Here is an 18,562-nt window from a genome sequence, read left to right as displayed (position 1 = left end):
GAAAAAATATTTTAAATTAATTTTCTAAAATGCTTGAATTAAACATTTTATAATTTAATTTAGAAACAAAGCACAATTTTTTATACTAAGAACCAAAAATATATCTAATTCTTATTTTATAATTAATCAGACTCGGATAATGTCCAAATAATTCATAGATTTAGTACATTATTCCGTTTAATGAAAGAGTGGCACTTGCAGGCTAAACAGGTGTTCATCAAATAACTGCTCTGCATGGATGCAATGCAAGACCTCAATTATAGGTAACTTCATTGGTGCAAAAACGTTACAGATGCAGCGCCAAATAGATACATAACAGCTGAAATGCGGCATGCAAACTATAAAATTGAGAGGTAAATTACAAGAGCTAAAAGCAGAAAGATCCAAACCATTGATTAAAGAAAATGAAAAAGAAAGAAAAGAACAGTAAAGTTTATATTTAAGAATAAATAATTAAATGAATTATAAACCTACAACAATGTCCAAGAATCAATTATAAAAAAGGAATCGTTTATTGGGTGGGGCAAGGTGGTGAAAAAAGAGCATGTTCCCGACACAAATGGACAGTGACATATTGTCAATGTAGCATCTCTTGTGGCTTACAAACATAAAACAGAGCCACTTTACAGCAGAAGCTAGTGTAGATCCCAACATCAGCGACTGATACAAATGAAAAAAAAAACGAAAAGACTTTTGACAAATTTAATTAAAATGCCATTTTTTCCCCCTATGATTCAAGTTTCTAACACCTGTTGACTGACCTGTACAATTGTAAACATTTTTTCTTTACCGTGGGAGCATCTTTTTCAAACCCTTGCCTCTAGACATTTATAATTTAATTTACACTTACAACTGACGCAACTTAATCTGCCAGACTACAAAATTGGATCATCCAAATATGCTGATAATTACAAGAAAAACCATTTCCAGCATCTCTCAAGCATGTTAAAGATTACGTTTTATGCTTCCACCCGACAAGTAGCCTAGTGTCATTTTCAAGTGTCATCATTGGAGATCCTGTTGGACCATATAATCTCAATTTCAAGTGTTCGGGAAGAACCATCTTTGTTACCATCATGATTAAGACTGAATAATCCACTATAAACCCCCTCTGATACAACTTTATCAATTTGAATGGTGACTCTTCCAAGAGTTGTCTGCAGAAAAAAGCACAATACTTGCAGTCAGCAATTAAAGCACTACAGTATGTGCTTGGTCGAGATAGAGGGAAGGTGAAAAAAAGGGTAAAATTGCTTTGACCCAAAAGTGAAATACATTTATGATAGAAGAAGACAGGGATCCTTCCAGTTATTAACAAAATAACACCAGTATACATCATAAAAAGAACGGTAGTCATTACTCCTTTCAGAAAAGGAACTGATGTGCAGTTACCACATAAAAATGGAGAATGAGTATATCACTTACGGAATGAATATCTAGTTACCTTCCCAAAAGTATTCTTGCTTTTGCATATGATATGTAGCTTTTGGCCCTTTGGAGGTACATCAAATGCCCAAGTGAATCCTTCTTTCCATTCGGGAGAAGTACTATGATTCACTACCTAATAGAACCAAAAACCATAACGGTATCAGTAATATTGTACAATAAAGTTTAATTCTTAGGAGAGAGCACACAAATCAATTAACAATGTAATAAATAAATTTTGGACGATGATAAGTAAATCTGCAGTCATCACATCTAAAACTGGAATGATTCACAGTTAAATTACACCCAATATTAAAGTGAAATCATATAATCAAAAACTGAATCCTTTTAAAGTCGTTCCAGATTTGAGAAGTAGAAACTTGTAATAATTAGTAGAAGAAAACGCTCAAAGAAAATGGTAAACAAAGAAAAAGGACCGCAAAGAACAAAAGACCAACACTTTCAGCTTAAAAATTATTGAAGAACTTCAATGGTATACATTGGCAAAGACATAATATTAGTGTAATGGCATGTTTTTTAAATTAACCATGTACCTTGGTTTGTTTTGGAGGACCATTTCCTATTGTTAACCGGCAGAATGCGTTAGTGCTTCCCATAGTTTGCCTGAGGTTGTTTCCACGCTTAATGGTGACAGTCAAACACCCTGGTAAGCAGTGCAGAAGAGTATCTGCCCTCTCATGGAAACTAGGTGGGCAGGTTTTCATGAGCATTTGCAAAATGGGGATGGCTTCAGCAGCAATCATAGCTTGGGACTTTGCTATATCTATTGGCATAGTTGACCATGATTGTCTTAGCAAGCAAAACGTGTCAAGTACAGAGTCCTGAGCCGCTTCACCACCAGATTTAAGTGCACCTACCAAATGAGGAATGCAAAGAGTTGCTGCTTCAGATGTGTGGAGCTTAGGGAAGTTCATGAATATCACATGCAAAGTTTTCAGAACCGCTTCATTGATTGTGGCAGTTGACCATAACTCTCTTTCCAGTGCAGCTGCATAACAAAATTGGTAAAATATATATAAAAGAAAAGCATCACAATTACACCCTATCTATATGTGTGAAAATTGATTTTTCTCATTAATACAAATTTGAGATTGATACAGTAAAAAAACTATTTCACTAACTCTAACATTACAGAAGATGTTTTTACTGGTCCTCCATTTCTCCGAAATGAAACTAAAAGCAGAAGTCTACGCTGAACAAAAGATTTATACCACGAGAGAAACAAATATAGAAAGGAGATATTTGTACATGTTGACAATTTCTAATAACTAGAGAAAACATGCATATGAAGAGTAACTTGGTAATGCCTGCCTCTAAGAAACTCAACAAACCAAAACGTATTGTTTTTCTAGTTCTAACAAGTCCAAAATGAAACATATGCTAAATCACAAGTTGAAGACATCTGTTCTTAGTCTAACAATATTAGTTCAAACAGAAAAAAATAAAAGAAACATTTAGAATAACAAGCATTTCCCATTAACTACTACAGCTATTACTCAAAACCTGATCCTTGTAAATTAAATGAGTATTAACATGAGGTTGTCATACAATAATAAGCTTGATCCATGAAAAAATTCCAAAGTTAAATGAATTTCTTTTTAATCAGTTAAACCAAAGACTACTAATAGATGACGTAAACAGACATGGGTAGAGCCATGGGACATATACTAAAAGTAGTTGCTTAAAAGTATGCATAAGTGTGAAGCAGGGACATTAGTAATAGGAGCATTTATGATATACCTGTCAAAGACCTGATCAACTCATTTGATACATATTCTTGCAGTGTATGTGTAGAAAACAAAAATTTGATCAGTAAAGCAGCTTGTGCAGCAACTTCTGTGTTTGGAGACAGCAGCAATTCTTGAATCACCAGTATGCCTCCAGCTTCTGCAACAGCTCGTCTATTTGTCCTGCTGTTCATGACAAAGTTTTGCAATGCACATATAGCTACCACCTTCATTTCTTCAGTTGGCTGATCTTCAAGTAAACTTATCAATGCCCGACATGCAGAAACAGAGGCACTAGATCTAGCATGTCCTTCATGCTGGGAAAGATCTCCCAGAGCTAAAGCAGCAAGAAGCTTACCAGACTGTGATCTGGTTTGTGGATCCAAGAGATACTGGGACAAAGGCGCTATAGCATATTTAGACACCTTCATCTCTCGTACTCTCACATTGTTAAATAAAGCTTCTAATAAATTGCCAGATGCTTCTTCACAATGATGAGATCTTAACAGGTCTAACAGAGCCTCTATAACTCCAGCTTCCATCATCTGCTCAGCACTTGAAGCATCACTTCTGTCATGAACTATTAAAGCATTAAGGGCTATGCTAATTGTATTCTCAAGTGTTGAGTGCAAAAGTTTTACAAGAACTACCACAGGAACTTTAAAGTAGTAATCGGCATTGGAATGTAATACATTAGAGAGAACTAGAGCAGCTGATTCCCAGAGTGCATGCGGTGGCTGAGGGTCTTCTTGAATAATAACCTTTGCAAGCTCAAAAATACCTCCTGCATCAGCAACAGCCTTTGGCCAACTAGTGGAAATTTTTTCCAATGCCTTTATAGCTGTTTGCTGTAAGTTTAATATTCCAATTCCTGCAAGCTGTACGAGGGGCACAACTGCATTCTTAGTTGTAATATCTTGCTGAAAATGTTCCTGTGCAAGAAGATGAGATAACAGTTCTGTGCCAAGCTGCTGAATAGCTTGGGATGGGGATTCCAGAAAAGAAATCAAGGGTTCAATAACTTGGCTTGGAGTAAGCTTCAAGGTGGCAAGACTTTGTGGTTTCTCCAATATATTTACAAGTGCTTGTAATGCACTATGCTGTCCCCATAAGTTGAAATCTCGACGGAGCAAAACATGGAAAAGAGGTTCTACAATTTCTGCAGCATCTGAACTTCTTGCAATTGCGCTACTATTAGTTAAAATGCGAAAGAGCTCAGATATTGTGGAACATAAAGAGCTAGGTGCTAATTGTAGTAGCTTGAGACAATTATCAATAATGCCAGCTTTCACCATGTCCAGTTTACTTGTAGTCCTATCTTTGCCCAATTTGATAAGAGCAGATACGGTAGCCTCAATAAGCTGATAGTTAGTACCGGAAACCAAGCTCACAAGGAGATCCACAATATTGTAGGCTGCTGCAAGCTCTACCTGTTGTTCATCTTCCAACAATCTCTCAAAAGCACAAACCCCAGACTCTATTGCTGTCTCAGAACCAGACTGCAACAGTAATATAAGGGGTTCTATGCATTCTGAGGCAACTGGATCTGCTCTGATCTTGCTATTGGCAAAAAGGGCAAAGCAGAGTTGGGCAGCATGGCTCTTCAGTTCCAAGGATGAAGCAGAAGACAGTATTTTGTATAGACATTTAAGTGGGTTTCCTTCCATATCAGTAAGAAGAGATACTTTTGAAGAATTTCCTGAAGTTAACTTGATCAAGGACATGAGAGCAGCCTCCTGTTCATGCCCTGATGTCGTGTTAAGCATATCAACCAATGGTTGAATAGCTTGTTTAGCTAATTCTGAGTCTCTAATGTTGTCAGCATCAAAAAGTTCGTGAAGTGCTCTTGCTGCACTGTATCTAGCAGTTCTTGATCCAAGACGCAAAACAGCTATAAGTTGGTTCAATGAACTGATTGCTGCTTCGTGTTTAATGAGATCAGAATTGCAAAATAATATTCTCAATAACTCAGATATAGCAGCCTCAGTTGAGTCTTGAGGACTCAAGGACAGGTATTTGTTCAAAGCTTCAAGAGCTCCAGCTTCAGCAAGGATTAATTTATTGCTATCACTTCCATCTGCAATGGATATCAAGAGTCTAACAGCAACTGGTGGAGCAGTAGGCCTTTCTGGTATTGGTCTCAGGAGATCCACTAAGAGCGGTATAGATTTCCTGGCCGTAGAACCCACCTTTACATCTTCAATTTCAAAAAGGTGATCCAAAACAACTTGATCAGGGTTTTGTACCAATGAAAATTCTTCTGATAAATCCATGAGATTAGGCATATCTGACTCTACATGCCCAATTATAGTTATCAATCCAGCAACAGCACCAGAATTTGCAATGGCAAGATCTATTCCCTTATTGCCATTACAAACAAGACTGGCCATAGCCTGGGCAGCAAAATATTTATCAATTACTTCATCAGATCTTAGCAGAAGAGTGATAGAAGGTATAATGCGCATTGTCACAGGAGACTGAACAACATTCGTATCCTGAAATAAAATGGCCAACAGCAAGGCATTGATCCATATTCCTTCTGTATCCTCATATTCTGCCTGTCAAAAGTTAGGTAGGAAATCTATTTAATTCAGCAACAGAAATCATGCCATGATCAACAGACAAAATCAAACGGGCAATCAAGATATGTAGATCAGCAACAGAATAACAATCATATGACCAAAATTTAGTAGAAAACAGAATGTACATTGAGCGTTAATCTTTTCACTCTTTACTTATGTTTACAATTCAGTCTTAAGCTCAAGCTTAATGGGCCCAAGTCCAAGTTAAAATAAAATTAGTAACGATTAATTAAAAGGGAGGAAAAAGAATTCTCAAAGAAGCTGTTGAAAAAATATAACAGTTTAGAAAGCATATATTTTTAAATTATGAGATAAGTAACTTATATTTTAAAATATTAATTCATATTAATAAAAAATAAAGCAGTATATATTTTGTTGATCCATCTCAGGCTACCCCTAGTTTGGAATCTTCTTCACGAAGCCCGGCTACCAAATGATAAAAGTTGTTATGAAGATTACAACAATTTGTTTTCATTGCTCACCTCTTTCTTCCAAAATCTGTTTCTTTTATGACACACTATCCAAAATTTGGTCCACTTATAACGAATTCTAAAATGCCAATTCCTATGACCTCAAAGTTATAGTTAATTTCCCAATTGCAAATAGATATTTTCTAGAAAGCATAACGCAAGCCATCACACAGCATAGATGGCATATTTCAGTATTTGCTACTTGCTGGGATATGGATCAGAAAAAATTTGAATAGACTATCTAGAAGACAAAGGGAACTGATTAACGCAGCATTAATAGAAAGCTTATTTATAATACACCTGTGGATTTGAAGTATATCTTCCAAGTTTGTCCGAGAGAACTTCAAGTCCACCAGCTTCCATAATTGTGGGCTTGCTCTTTATATGGAAAGAAGCAATAACTGAAAGCAACCACATCGCAATAGTGCTTCCCAAGGCAGTGGCAGGATCAGGAATATCAAACTCATCAACTTCTTGAAAACCATTTCTCTCCATAAAACCTTTAGAAGCGAGAACTTCAATTTCTAAAGAAGAATACTTAAAACTTTGCTTTATCATTTCAACTAAAGAATATATTAATGGTTTCAGATGCCCAGAAACGTCAAGTGAATCCATTGAAAGCTCTTTCTTCTGCTTAGCAGCACAAATTAGCAAGGCAGACCCTCCAATTTTTACTTCTAGACTGGAGGAGTTCATTATTCTATTAGCCAATGAACCAATGGATCTGGAACTAGTAGATAACAAATCACCAAGAACAGCAGGCTGATCCCCACAAAGTCTAGATAGAATTTTAATTGCCTTGTCCTGCACAAGGGAGGGCCCCTCAGCCAGGCAGCAGACAAGAAGTTCTAAGCTTGACGGTATTTCAGCCAGAGCTGACCATGCAGAGTAATTGTTGCTGACACCTTTCTTGGTCCTGGCTAGCAATGCGATTACTTCTAAAGCATCAGCAGCATCAGTTTCGTCCATATCCATAGCTTTTAACAAATCAACAAGTGCAAGCACAGTGAAACGAGATTGAGCACTCCCCTTAAGAACATCACCTACAGGAAAATGCTTCAATAATTGATGAAGTGCACGAGATGCATTTTGTTTACCTTCCAAGGACCCTTCTGCCAGAACTCTAGTTAAAGCTGAAACAACATCTTCAGCTAGAGCCTCAGCAGCAATAAAAGGATCAAAGAGAAGATTGGCCAATGCAGCAACAGCAGTTTCAGCAGCATCAACAGAGGATGTTTTAGCTAACTTGATTAGTGGCTCAACATCACCCTCTACAATATAAGACATTTTATTTGCAGCCTTGTTCTTTGTTGGACGAGACAGAGCACTTAGTGCTCGAGCTGATTGAGTGGCAACAACTTGAGTTTTACTAGTCAAAAGCTTCATGCAAGGAAGCACAATCTCATCAGTTGCAAGACTATCACATATGTCTTGTCTTGTGATAAACAAATCAGCTAGAACCGAAGCTGCATATTCTTGGGTTTCCTCATTGGATGAATTGAGGACCTGAACTAGAGATCTCAAGCCCTTGTTAGCTGCAGAACCTTTTTCAAGGAGATCATTCTGTGAAGCCATGGTAAGAACATGACCTAAAACTCGGATTATGTGGGCTTTCGAGCTTGGAGAATCCCGCAGGAGCAATGCTAATAGCTGATTAATTGTGGCAGAATCAGCTACTCGAACAAGCTTTGTTAGTGCCATAGCAGAAGCTTCCTGCCCTTTTGGTCCACCACTCTTAAGAAGCCATAAAAATGCTGGTATGGCTCCAGCACTTTCAACACAAGCGCGAATATCTTCACTGTGACAGCACAAACTCCACAGAACATTTGCTGCGTCCTCTCTTGCTTTCTGTGATCCTGTCTCCAACAACTGCACCAGTGGAGGAATCCCTCCAGCAGCAGTAATTGCCCACTTGCTGTCATCAACCTGTTCAGTTAAGATCGCTAGCAGCTGAACTGAGTACTCTTGATGCTGCTCACTGGATAATCCAAGCAATGATATTAGTAATTGGATACCTTCTCTCTTTTTTATGGCCTCCCATACTCCAATCTTATCACTACACAAGGTTGTCAACGAAAGTATCAGATACTCTTGCACGTCAGTGGCAGCCATGGTTATAAGTCCAATAAGAACCTTCTTTGAATCAGCTTGAATGAGCCACTTTGAGAGACAGATGTTTCCATAAAGGCTAGCCATAGCCTCAAGGACACACTCTTGAATCAGTTTGCTGTCCCGAGGCTTTAGAAGAGTTACTAGAATATCCTCTATCTGAGTTGCATCAAAATGTTTCTCATCAACACCTACTTTTTCCTCAAAGACCATGAGTGTATAAGCAAGAGCCCCAATTATATCACCAACTGGAGCATCAAGGCTAGGAGAACGTGAAAGCTCTCCAAGATATAGTATTAATGCAGACATGCCACCGCAGATATTGGCTAAAGCTCGAGTTGCGTGCTCTTGTAGAGCCTGGCCACCATCACCTTGCATACACTCATTAGAAGGAGCAACTATTGCTCCAATAAGGATTGGAATTCCATCTGCATTAACAATGACCTTTTTAGCCATAGTAGATTTTGAAGAGAGAGCTTCTAGGGCATCAGCAGCACTAGCCCTAACAGAAATGTCATTTTTTGGACCAACAAGCTGAAGTAAAGCTTTGACTGCTCCAGAGTCTATTACTTTGGGGATACTATCACTGAAAGCCAGCATTAAACGTGCCAATAGAGAAGCTGCATTTGACTGAGAAACAGAATTGTCTGAAGACAAGAGCCCCACTATGATATCCACGCCTCCAGCTTCTAATGTTGCTTTCCAGTAGCCATCTTTGTCACCACAAAGATTTCTTAATGCTCCAGTAATAAAACCCTCCACAATTTTGTCTTCCTTCTTCTTTGGATTTAGTTGACTCCATAAGGTTGGAACTACACCCTCTGTGACAAAAATTTTCATACCAACATGATCATCAGACAGACCACCTGAGGAAACTTCATATAATGCTTCAGCGGCAGCCTTCCTGGTCTCCGTGGATTCATAGTTTAAAAGTGACAATAATGGTGGGATACAACCACCAAGTAGTACTTTTAACCTCAGTTCTTCATCTTTGCACAGGACACTCAGAGTGGAAGCAACATTAACTTTTGCAAGAGGTGTTCCATTTCTGAGAATGTTTATGAACAATGGCATGGCTTGGGCATGAGAACCTATGAGTGTTCTAGCATCCTTTCTTCTCCTGGCAATACCTAGTAAGCGCGCTGTAACGGTTTCTTTCTCAACCGGTGATGACAAATTGGCATGCAGTTGCTCCACAAAATTAGCAACTGTTGCCATTGTAGATTCTGGATCATCCATTCCCATTGCCTCATTAAATTCCCTGCGTATATATTCAGTGGCCACTTGTTAATATCTATTTTCACATTTGCAAGTGAATGATGTAATGCCAAACTCAGATAAGTTATAACCAATCATTCCTTCTATTTGAACAAATTTCGCCATAAATACTTATAAGGGGAAAAAAGATTCTTTTGTAAATTAAAATTAGCTAATGTATAAGCTACTTCATAGAAACTCACTAATTTTAACCTACGGGAGAAACCTATTTTATTTTTCCTTCTCATTTTTTTCTCCTGTATGTTCTTGTGGATCTAAATTCTAGAACAGAACATAAAGTACTTTTATTTATTAAAAGATTTAGCACCAATTACCACTAATGTTATTTAGAGTTTTCATATCATACTTTCACCAACAATAAATTCCTGATGAACAAAATAAAAATTACTCACCCAGGAAGAGAGCCAGAATAAATGGACTGTCGCGGTTCATGAGAGGGAGACTTTGACATTTGCACCAATACGCCAGTTTACCCTCCTTGCTTGTTGCCTGAAAATTTACATATTCTAAAAATTAAAACCAAATTTCCAAAAAAGAAATTCACATAGACATCAGATGAAGATGCATTTGGTTCCTCATGCAAGACCAGTTGACAGAAACACTGTTTGAAAACACTTTTACCGGAGAGACACCTACTTTAAAACAAATCACACACTGCCAATTGCAACAACAAGATCAACAACATCACTCTATGTAGACCACATCAACACGCAATCCACAAAATTTTACGCTAAGGCTAAGTCATCCGAAATCCAAAGCATCCAACCATCATCTCAGTTCCTAAGTTCCACATTTTACATTGAAATCAAGGTTTTAAATTACAATCCGCGGCAGTAATTTTTCCTGCATCATCAAGGTTTTATGAGTGACTCAATTGCCTTGCATCGGTTGCATTTGTCCGTAATTTCCCGCAATATCAAAAAAAGAAACGAGATGGCGACCGGAATTTAAAACACTGGTTGCAATGCACATTTCACAACGCAGCACACTACAGAGGAAACATATCCACATCAAACACACTGTCACAAGAAAAAATAAATAAAAATAAAAAATAAAAAAACACAAAATCAGTTAAAGCCAAAAGAAGCTACCTCGCTGAAATGCAAATGCCGCAGAACTCCTCCCTCCTTCCACTACGTCCGGCGCCACCACATCCTCAATTCCGTTCAAATTCCCGCAAAACAAAAGAACAGATCAAAAACTGAACCGTATTCAGATCTTCACAAAGAACAATTGAATAAAATCAGATCCAACAAGCACAGATCATTCGCAGAAGCTAGGGCACAGTGACACAGAAAAGAGCGAATCGAATCGAAAATTACAAAACGAAAATTAACTACTCACACATATCTATACCTCGAAATTCAGAAGAAGAAAAAAAAACGTAGATAAGGAGCTAGTGAGAACAACGTGAATGTAGACGCAATGAACACAGAGGGAAACGAAGAGTGTGTGAGAAGAGTGTTAGAGAGTGAGTGTGTATATTTCTCAGTCTTTTCCTTTCCTTTCCATGTTTTTGTTTCTTCTTCTTCCTTGTTTGTGAATCTTTTTATTTTATTTTTCATTAATAAGAGGATTATTTTTTATTGTAACAGTATAATAGTTTAGTTTTGAGTTTTGACGGCGTGCAGCATTTGAAGAGGTAAAATACGTGTCCCAAACAGGTTGTACTGAAAGTCTTGGAAACAGTTGGTTCGTCCTTTTTATTATTACTTGCACTATTGCTGACTGACAATTTTTTTTTCCTAGTTTGAGATTTGTGCATTTTCTTGTTTTTACTATGATTTTAGATCTAGGTCGTTACTGAAACATTAATTATTCAATTAATATTAATAAACTATTTTTAACAATTAAATTTTTTAATTTTATAATATTAAAATAATAATTTAATGTAAAATTTAAAATTTACATATCATATTTAAAGTGAACTATACATTAATATTTATGAATATTTATAAGTTTATATGTGAAGTTAAGTAAATATTATGATTAATTCTCAAATTGTTTTCAAAAATTTTATTTTATTTATAAGTAAATTTATATATATTATATATATATATATGAAATTTGTTAACTTAGTAATATCTTAAAATATAATAAAATTTAGTTGACAAAAATATTCTCATATATTAAAAAAGATATACTTCAAACACAGAGGTATTTTAATAATTTTTATTTTTAATTTAAAATTAAAAATAAAAGAAAATAAGAAATTATTCAAATACATTTAACCTTAACACTTAAAATCCATAATATATGAGGGTATTTTTTTTCAACTAAATTTTGGTATACTTTAAAAAATTACGCAAGTTAGCCAACCACACACACACACACACACATATATATATATATATATATATATATATATATATATATGTGTGTGTGTGTGTGTGTGTGTGTGTGTGTAACATCTCGATTTCTGGAATGTCACGGTTTTACAAAAGTGGATAAATTTCAAAACTTTATCATAGCATAGAAACATATTTTTCAAAAACTTTAATCTCTCAACATGTATAATTTATTCAAAACATAATAGTTTTAAAAGTCTTGTCCAATTACATTATTCCAAAACTAATTAAAATGACTAAAGAAATAAAACAATTATAATTACTTTGTTTCAAAAGTCTATACCAAAATAACTTTTTAGAGAAATCCAAATTGTTTCCTTGTCATCTCACAAATCTATCATACATTTGAAACATTTGCTCATATATAACACATTATACGATCATCACTCATAATTTCATTCACAAACACATAAAAACAAACATGTATGGGTAAGCTATCGATAAAATAATCATAACAACAAGACACATACATATTAATTATGTCAACCATAATCAAACACACAACAAGATACATACATTCTGATTATATCAACCATAATTAAACACACAACAAGATACATACATTCTTATTATATCAACCATAATCAAACACACAACAAGATACATACATTCTGATTATATCAACAATAATCAAACATCTCATACATGGAAGTAATAACAATAAGATTCATAATCATCTAACATAAACAATTCAAACATAATGAATTACTCGGTCCTCGATCATCGATTCTTGATCTTTAACCATTGATGTCATCTCTAACATCTCACACTTAGACCCTTGGTTTATCCACCCATTAGCACCTATGTTAACTACCAACTATAACCATTATAATAACATCACTATTAGCATAGCATCATAGATACACCATCATCATGACTATCCTAATCATGAACAACACCATGAGCATCACCGTACCATAACACCATAGTGGAAAGAGTCCATCTCACTCTTGTACCCTACCTCACTAACTATAGCAGCTCATACAACCCACCTGTAGCCTCCCCTACAAGACATCTATAGTCTCCCCTACAGGACATCTATAGCCTCTCTACAGATCATCGATATATAGCCTCCCCTACAGATCATCGATAGCCTCCCCTACAAATTTGCTCGAGTAGTCCCACAATCCAACTAAGGACCATGTAATCTTGTCACATAAGGACAAGGAACACACCTTTAACCCACACAAGGAAGGCTCAATACTCGAACAACTCTTTCAATGCACACAAGGCAAAAGGAAGCACTTATTTGCAGATAGAACCAGGATTTACGGGGTACAACAAGTAGACTTATCCTCCACTCTTATGCTCATCAATCACATACTCAAGTACATCCCAACACTCACTCATGTTCCACTCTCAACCATAAGTCAAGTTGACCCTAAACATAACCACTAACCTCAATCTCTGATTATCATTATGTTCCACAACTCCTCAATCTTGGTCCACGTCCATTCTTCATCAAATTTGCCATTTTCACCAAAATCAATTATGATAAATAATAGGGTGCAAAAGAGTCTCTGATAAAAACATCAAATGGGATTTTCAATCAGTCAAACTAACTAAGCATAAATGCTTACAAATGAAAACCAAGAAGATGAAAATTCACAAAAACATAGTTGTTGAGGTGAGACTATTTTCTCCCAAACTAGACCTCTGATTGACAATCCTAACGATCAAAATAAAAAACCATGTGTCTAGAACCCACTGTCCAAAAATCAGCCTGATCCAACGGTGAATGACTTCACAACGATGAAAACACTAGTGAAGGTTTTATGTTATGTGAGAATGACTTCTTCTTTTCCTTTCTCTCTCAATTGGCTTTTTCCTCTTTTCAAATGACTTTAATGTACCCTACTAACATGACCCATCTCCACTAAAACAAAGTGAGACATCATGATACATAATACATTCATAGGAAAACTCATCACAAATATTACCGAAAACCTATTCACATGCACACCCAAACTCTTGCCCAACAATAGCAACAAATAATCATAATTATATAACACATATCAAACAAGTATTTTCGTGCAAGTAAATCAAGAATGCATAGCATACAACAAACAATGGTAAGACCTTCGCCAATACTAGAGTTTTATCTAACTTCAAAAACACCACAAATTCTCCTTTGCACTAAGGTTTTCTACATCTCTTCTTCTTTTCTCCTAGAAAAGGTCTTTTCTTTCCCTTATCTTTCTAATTTTCATTTTTTGATTTTAGGGTAACAAAATGCAAACCCCTTTTTGTTCTTCTTCTTTTTATCTTCTTCTCCTTTTTATGTTCTTCTATTATATCTCTATCCTTTTAGTTTTAATAAAATATCTCAGTTTATCTCTAACGCCACTAAGATTTCCTCTCTTATTCTCTCTTAATTACTTTTTAAAATATCATCAACCACCAAATCTTTTTAAAATCCACTTAATCTTTTAAAATATCTAACAATATCTAATAATGATTTTCTATAATAATAATATCTCTTTTAATTGATTATATCTCCTATTTTTATTTAACTAATTTTTAAAATAACAACAACTAAATCTTCTAAAAGATTTACATGTTTTTCCTTTCTACACCCCTTAATTATTTTTGACACTAATTAAATAAAGGTAAAAGACCTTTCTACCTCTAAACAAAAATATAAAAAATAAAGAAATAACATAACAAATATGTTTTAACAAAAATATATACTTAAGAATACTAATTTTCAAACAAAAATCCAAAGTCTCAAAACTACTTTATTTTTAAAACTTTTATTTTTCCAAATCTTACAATATTCTTGTTATAACTTAAGAAAGTCAGGTAATTTTTTTAATAAATTTTAAGTTCAATATTTTTATATAATAAATAAAATTTCACAATAAATTATAATATATTTTCTACGTATAGCTTTTGGAGAGATATTTTACATTACTTTTATTTATTATACAACATGTATAAATTTAATTTACAAATTAAATACAATTATTGAAAATAATTTGAGAATAAAAAATATATATAATTTTAAATATTAGTATTTTTGATAGTTTTTGTTTTATTAATAGAATTGTAATTGTGATTCAGTATTGATAGATTTTTAAAACATTTTTATTGGTTTAAGACTGATTTTTAATTGTTTAATATGAATTGTGTGCAAAACCCGTTATCAGACCATCCATAAATGTTTAGTCTCATGCTCGAGATGTATATAGCTCAACGTGAGGAGGTGTGTTAGAAGTCCCACATCGACTAGAGATAAGGTCAACTTTGAGTATATAAGGGGGTGCAAACCTCACCTTAAAAGACGATTTTGTAGAGTTGAGTTGGGCTTAAAGTCCACTTCTTAACATGATATCAGAGCTAGGTTAGAGCATATCCTAGCGAGATTTGTGTGATATTGTTCCACCCGCTATCGGACCACTATCAGACCACCCATTAATGTCTAGTCTCACGCTCGAGATGTATATACCTCGACGTGAGGGAGGTGTGTTGGAATCTCACATCGACTAGAGATAAGATTATATTATTGCATATAAGTGGGTGCAAACCTCACCTTACAAGCCAATTTTGTGGGGTTGAGTTAGGCTTAAGGTCCACTTCTTAACTCTATGAATGTGTGTTTTTTCTCGAGATATGTGGTAAAGAAGGATTGCCTTTGACTTCATCAATAGGGGTCAATGCACGGGTTTTTCCATAATTTCTTATGCATGAAAGATTTTAATGTGTGGTGAGAAATGGGGTAGGTCCATAATTTAGTTGTTCAATGAGTAACGTTACATGTACTAGCCTTAGAAAAAAAAGGGAAAGGGCATAAAGTTGTCCAATGGTTAGTAGCATGTCATGGTTATTCACATTATATACAATGTAGTTGATTTCTAGGTTTAAGCTATTTGATACATGTGAGGCACGAAAGTGGTGATGGGTCGTGACACTTTCATTCTTTTGGGTTTTTTAAGGTTAGGTTTATTCATCCTTTTGTGTGTCAAAAGGAATTGTCTATCATCTCTTGTTTGTCAGGAGAGGTGGACCCTAAATCTCTACTGTACTTTATACTGTAAGTTCTTGTTTATTTTTAGTGTTTAATTAATCTCTTCTTTAACAACTGGACGTAAGATCTTTTGATCTGAACTAGTATAAAAATCATTGTGCAAGTTCTCTCTTTCCCTCTAGTTTGTATTTACTGTTAATATTTAAAGGAATCATTCTTATTGTAAAATCATATTTTAAGAAAGGAAAACTTTTAAAAGGCATAACTTTTAATTAGTAAACCAATTCACTACCTCTCTTGGTTTTGTTTACACGTTTAAACATTTTGCTGCATATTTTTTAACATATGTTGTTTGACTACGTGCATTTCTTGGGTTTTTGGTTTGTATATGGTGTATGACTTCTCTAACTTCACATTTTGGTGTATGTACCTAGGTCCACCTTAGGTTTGCTTGTTATAGGAATCATATGAATGCCAATGTTCTTAGAAGTAATATATAATTTTATATTGTGTTATGGTAGATGACATATGGTTTTGTCAATGTGTGTACAGATTCTCATCCCAAAGGATTGGTTAAACTAATCGTGCATTAGCTACTGGCTTTATTATTCTAGGTAAGTATGCTCTGGTAGTAGGGTAATTTGTTTTAACCATTCCCGTGGTAGTTGATGAGGGTTGCCATGATATTTGTGATTGCGATCACTTTATTTTTTATATCATCTTTTTGTACTCTAGTGGCATGCTCGCGAAGTCCTGCTTTGGTAAGTGGGCCTTGTATTGGTAAACAGGAGAGTCCTACTTTGGTAAGTAGGTCGTGTTTTGGTAAATAGGATAGTGAAAATCCTAATTTGGTAAGTGGGACATGTTTTGGTAAATAGGATCCTGGAAGTCTTGCTTTGGTAAATGGGTTTTGTTTTGCTAACCAGGTCGAGTGGCCGGAGTACGAAAGAGAACATAGTGATGTGGTGATAGCATAGCTTGTTTGGATTGAAGTTTTTATTGGCATTTTTTATTGTATGGTGGATTTGATTAAGTAGGGGTGTAATTAGCTTAGTTATTAATTGATAAATATATTATTATATGTTGCTTTGATGTTTATTCTATTAGCTCACCCTTGCATTTTGTGATTATGGTTTCCATTTGCAATGATCGTATTTATACGAGAGCAATTGATATTACAAAGGATGGTGTTGATGCGGTGTAACACGAGAGATAAATATGGAATGATTTTCGAGGTTTCCAAAATGTTATTTCTTTTCAAAATAAATTATGTTGAGGAGTTTTAGTACATTATTAGATTAATTAATATTTCTGCACATTTTCATTTATTTTCACGTAACATAATAAAGTTCAAAATTTTCACTACAATGTGATGGTATTAGAGTTTTTTTATTTTTTTAAATTTCTTAAGTAATGAGCATTCTTTTACTCACACATTGATGGACAAATTTGTAAGCACCAAAATATGATGTCACAAACTTGTTTCACAATCGGCAAGTATGACCGAATCGTTCAAGTAATAAAACTTGGTAAGACCAAGTATCGTTCTTCCCAAAGGACTCACGGCCTAGTTTAGTTATGTGGTTTCTTGATTAACTAAGACTTACAAACGAAATATTTGAGTTTAAAATGCAAGACAGAAAATAAACATGTATGCATGAATTTTGATCAATGGCAAAGACAAAAGATAAACACTTTCAATGGAATATATGAATGAATATGTTGTTGGGGGTCAATTTCATCTCATCCACTCTCATATATTTTAGGAATTCATCATTCAAATCATCATTGTTAATGCCACTCACTAATGTACCATTCTAGATGGCTTCTCCCTAATCAAATAGTTCATACAATTCCTAGCATTCCTAATGATTAGTTCATTACCGCAGGAGCTTAAGGCAACCAATATAATATTGTCAGTAAAATATTGGGAGAAATTCCCCGGATCTAGATTTCCCCGTACGTGTCCGTATCAACAAAACCAATAATCATGCATTAGAATGAGTTAAACAATGCAAGCATTGAGCAAAGAGGAAAAACCCTAACTAATGATGAAAAGAAAGCATATGTCTTAATTCAAAGATGTATTCAACAAATCCATATATGAGAGCTTCAAGAGATTACATTGATTCCCCAACAAACATACAAGGTTTAGTTCACCATATTCATGGTGAACCTAGATGAATAACAATGAAAGTATGAAAGAATAAACCCAATAAAGGTGAAGAGGTAGCCTGAGCATCCAAGATCCTCCTTCAAAGGGGTGAAAGAGAGAGTGTTTGCCTCGTTTCTGCCAAAGATACCTAACTATAGGACGTGCAAGCCCTTATATACTAATCTAGAGTTACAAAAGATTACAAAAGTCCAAGCCCAAAAAGTGCCGCTCAGCGCCATTTACCGCTCAGCGGTGGTTACGCGTCTTCTTTCTTCCCCTCAGCGGCCATTTGCCCCTCAGCGGTTCCAACGCCACCTCTTGAGTGCCGCTCAGCGGTAGTTTGCCGCTGAGCGGTGCCTTCGACTTCTCTTTTTGCACTCTTTCTTGTCTTTTCTAATGTCCTCTCTCTCATTCTTCACTTCTTTCACCAAATTCACCTCAAAACCTGCACAAAAACACTCAAATCAAGCATAAACCTGT

The 18,562-nt window shown here is 35.2% G+C and overlaps 1 protein-coding gene across 8 annotated transcripts; it reads right to left on the bottom strand.

Annotated features, from left to right (window-relative positions):
- Positions 1-493: 493 nt before the first annotated feature.
- Positions 494-11,167, bottom strand: LOC124848081 (CELLULOSE SYNTHASE INTERACTIVE 3). 8 transcript variants are annotated; one of them, XM_088101843.1, is made up of 9 exons: positions 10,969-11,167; positions 10,704-10,830; positions 10,249-10,600; positions 10,005-10,101; positions 6,526-9,595; positions 3,187-5,731; positions 1,980-2,434; positions 1,445-1,561; positions 494-1,157 (listed from the first exon to the last, which is right to left on the bottom strand). In XM_088101843.1, exons 4-9 carry the CDS (start codon positions 10,061-10,063, stop codon positions 996-998), a joined length of 6,408 nt encoding a protein of 2,135 aa, XP_087957969.1. In that variant the 5' UTR covers positions 10,064-10,101; positions 10,249-10,600; positions 10,704-10,830; positions 10,969-11,167; the 3' UTR covers positions 494-995. The 8 variants fall into 8 exon arrangements, with proteins under 8 accessions (XP_087957969.1, XP_087957975.1, XP_087957983.1 ...); XM_088101849.1 differs by having other exon boundaries at positions 10,411-10,600; XM_088101857.1 differs by having other exon boundaries at positions 10,704-10,813.
- Positions 11,168-18,562: the final 7,395 nt, after the last annotated feature.

The sequence above is a fragment of the Vigna umbellata genome, chromosome 1 (assembly GCF_029865625.1).
Source record: "Vigna umbellata cultivar VRB3 chromosome 1, Vumbellata_1.0, whole genome shotgun sequence".
NCBI classification, from domain to species: domain Eukaryota; kingdom Viridiplantae; phylum Streptophyta; class Magnoliopsida; order Fabales; family Fabaceae; genus Vigna; species Vigna umbellata.
The sequence above is the reverse complement of the archived record's forward strand: the minus strand, read 5'-3'. Positions and strand labels throughout refer to the sequence as shown.

Excerpts from the sequence above, each read along its gene's own strand:
- LOC124848081 (XM_088101843.1), bottom strand. The coding sequence starts at position 10,063 with ATGTCAAAGTCTCCCTCTCATGAACCGCGACAGTCCATTTATTCTGGC. Across the intron at positions 9,596-10,004 it reads TATTCTGGCTCTCTTCCTGG|GGAATTTAATGAGGCAATGG; the intron begins GTGAGTAATTTT and ends ATATATACGCAG. Across the intron at positions 1,158-1,444 it reads GCAAGAATACTTTTGGGAAG|ACAACTCTTGGAAGAGTCAC; the intron begins GTAACTAGATAT and ends TTTTTTCTGCAG.